Genomic DNA, 2,486 nt, shown 5'->3' with positions numbered 1-2,486 from the left:
GCAATTCTGAGTCAGAAATCTGAACCTTAAAGTAATTTGGACGCGTGGATGTACGGCCCTTTAATTAAATTATGCACGACCTTTCATATAATTCCATAAGCTTGGAAGCGAGACGCATACTATTTCTGTGGGATATATTTTTGTACGTGTTGAGTGCAACGAAATGTTACATGTCTGTTTGACATTTCTTAGTGCTGCTGTTTACATGAGGTTCCTGGAATAACTTTTTGTTCAATATCCCTGGTATTGCAATGATATAACTTTGCTCTAAATGCTCAGATGCTTCATATCTTTGGAAACCCATAAGCCTGTGATGGACAAAAACAATTGTTGCATGAAAGCTTATTCGGCGTATAAATAAAATGGTAGAAAGTCACTTACACAACTATTGCTTCCCATGCAGAACCAAATACACACTGTAGAACATACTGTATTAACTACAATGCAGGGTATTATGCAAGATCTGCAATTGTTCCACTTCAGCTTTAAATATGTGAATAGGTTTTCTGGACTAGACATCGGTTAACATTTTGGTGATATTAACATAGTTTGTGTTAGCTAGGGTGCAATTGGCTGTTTTCAAGTTCTCCTCTCTAAAATCTTCATTGCTATTGTTTACACCTTCCTGAATCTCCATATAATCCGACTTACTAATTGTGGAGGCACTTCTGCTTTTCTTTAGGTCAGGGGAAGAAGGGATCTTTGGGCAGCTGGTTACTTGCAAGTATTGTGCTTGCTCCTCTCCCTCGGTCTCACGGTGGTAGAAGTAGTTGAAGTTGGACACTATGACCGGCACTGGTAAGGCAATCGTTAATACACCTGCAATGGCACACAAGGAGCCCACTATTTTACCACCGATGGTCGTGGGGACCATGTCTCCATAGCCAACTGTTGTCATGGAAACCACTGCCCACCAGAATGCATCTGGGATGCTGGGGAACTGAGATGCGCTCTCATCAGCCTCTGCAAAGTAGACAGCGCTGGAGAACAGGATGACACCGATGAAGAGGAAAAATATCAAGAGGCCCAGCTCCCTCATACTGGCCTTGAGGGTCTGCCCCAGGATCTGCAGCCCCTTGGAGTGCCGGGACAGTTTGAAGATCCTGAAGACCCTCACCAAGCGGATAACTCGAAGGATGGCCAGAGACATTGCCTGCTGGCCTTGCTGGCCATCCTCTGGTTTTTCAGCCAGTTCAGTCCCCAAGGTGATGAAGTAGGGAATGATGGCTACAATGTCAATAATGTTCATGATGTTGGTAAAAAACCCAGCCTTGCTGGGACAGGCAAAAAACCTCACCAAAAACTCGAAGGAGAACCAAATGATGCAAAGTGTCTCTACTATAAAGAAGGGGTCTGTGAATGAGGTGGATTGCTGGTAGCCCATGGTGCTGTTGGAGTAGGGATGATAGCTCACCCCGCTGCCATGCATGTCGTCATTCTCATCCCGAAAAATGGGAAGTGTCTCCAGGCAAAAGCTCACGATAGAAATTAAAATCACCATGACAGAGACAATAGCGATAATCCTGGCAGGTCCTGAACTTTCAGGATACTCAAAGAGCAGCCATACTTGTCTCTGAAACTCATTCTCAGGAAGAGGCCTCTCTTCTTCTTTAATGTAGCCTTCGTCCTCCCGGAACATCTCCATAGCTTCTTCCCCAAGTTCGTAAAACCGGATCTCTTCAGAGAAGATGTCTAAGGGCACATTAACAGGCCTTCTTAGCCTGCCACCGGATTGGTAGTAGTACAAAATAGCATCAAAGCTGGGTCTGTTTCGGTCGAAGAAATATTCATTCCGGAGAGGGTCAAAATATCTCATTCTCTTTTTAGGGTCCCCTAGCAAGGTCTCTGGAAACTGAGCGAGCGTCTTGAGTTGCGTTTCAAACCGTAGCCCCGAGATGTTAATGACCACCCTCTCACAGCACTCATGATCGGTCTCGGGATTATACGTGTCCTGAGGGTGACCGGGCAAAGCTGCCGCTTCATCCGTGGGGTCTCCAGTAGCAACTGTCATATTTAGGTTTACAGGGAATCTTTAATCTAAACTCTTCCAATTGCCCGGTGGTAGATTTGGGTTCAGGGAAAAGCTACTATCCTGTGGAAGGACAGGTACGTAGGTTTGGAAGTGGTTCATGAAAAGGCGAAGGGATGATCAAAACAGAAAAAAAAAAATTACCCTGCTGAGAAAGAGAGAGAGATGAAATAAAGTTGTGTGTATTAAAGGTCGCCTTTGTTAGAAAACACCTCATTTCCTTCTGATTTTAGTTTACCCTCTTTGTGCAGAGTTGGAAAACCCATCTCAAGATCCAGTGCTGAGAAGAAAAAAAAAGCGCTTGAGAAAATCTATATCCCTTCAAAACATGAAGGAAAACATTTGCATTGGCAAAACAGAACTTTTTTTCTTTTTTTGCAACTTGTTAACAAGCAAAGAAAGGAAAAATAAACCCTTTAGAACAAGCTGCTTTTCTATTCAAAAGAATAAACTCTTA

General features: G+C 43.6%; 1 protein-coding gene across 1 annotated transcript; it reads right to left on the bottom strand.

The window, feature by feature from the left end:
• Positions 1–511: 511 nt before the first annotated feature.
• Positions 512–2,011, bottom strand: KCNA2 (potassium voltage-gated channel subfamily A member 2). Its single transcript, XM_006025281.1, has one exon. The coding sequence runs from the start codon at positions 2,009–2,011 to the stop codon at positions 512–514; it is 1,500 nt and encodes a 499-aa protein (XP_006025343.1).
• Positions 2,012–2,486: the final 475 nt, after the last annotated feature.

Source organism: Alligator sinensis, unplaced genomic scaffold (genome assembly GCF_000455745.1).
Source record: "Alligator sinensis unplaced genomic scaffold, ASM45574v1 scaffold872_3, whole genome shotgun sequence".
Classification (NCBI taxonomy): Eukaryota; Metazoa; Chordata; order Crocodylia; family Alligatoridae; genus Alligator; species Alligator sinensis.
Note: the sequence above shows the minus strand (reverse complement) of the source record. Positions and strands in the feature narration are given on the sequence as shown.

What these genes read in the sequence shown, in the direction of transcription:
- KCNA2 (XM_006025281.1), bottom strand. Translation starts at nt 2,011, where the DNA reads ATGACAGTTGCTACTGGAGACCCCACGGATGAAGCGGCAGCTTTGCCC.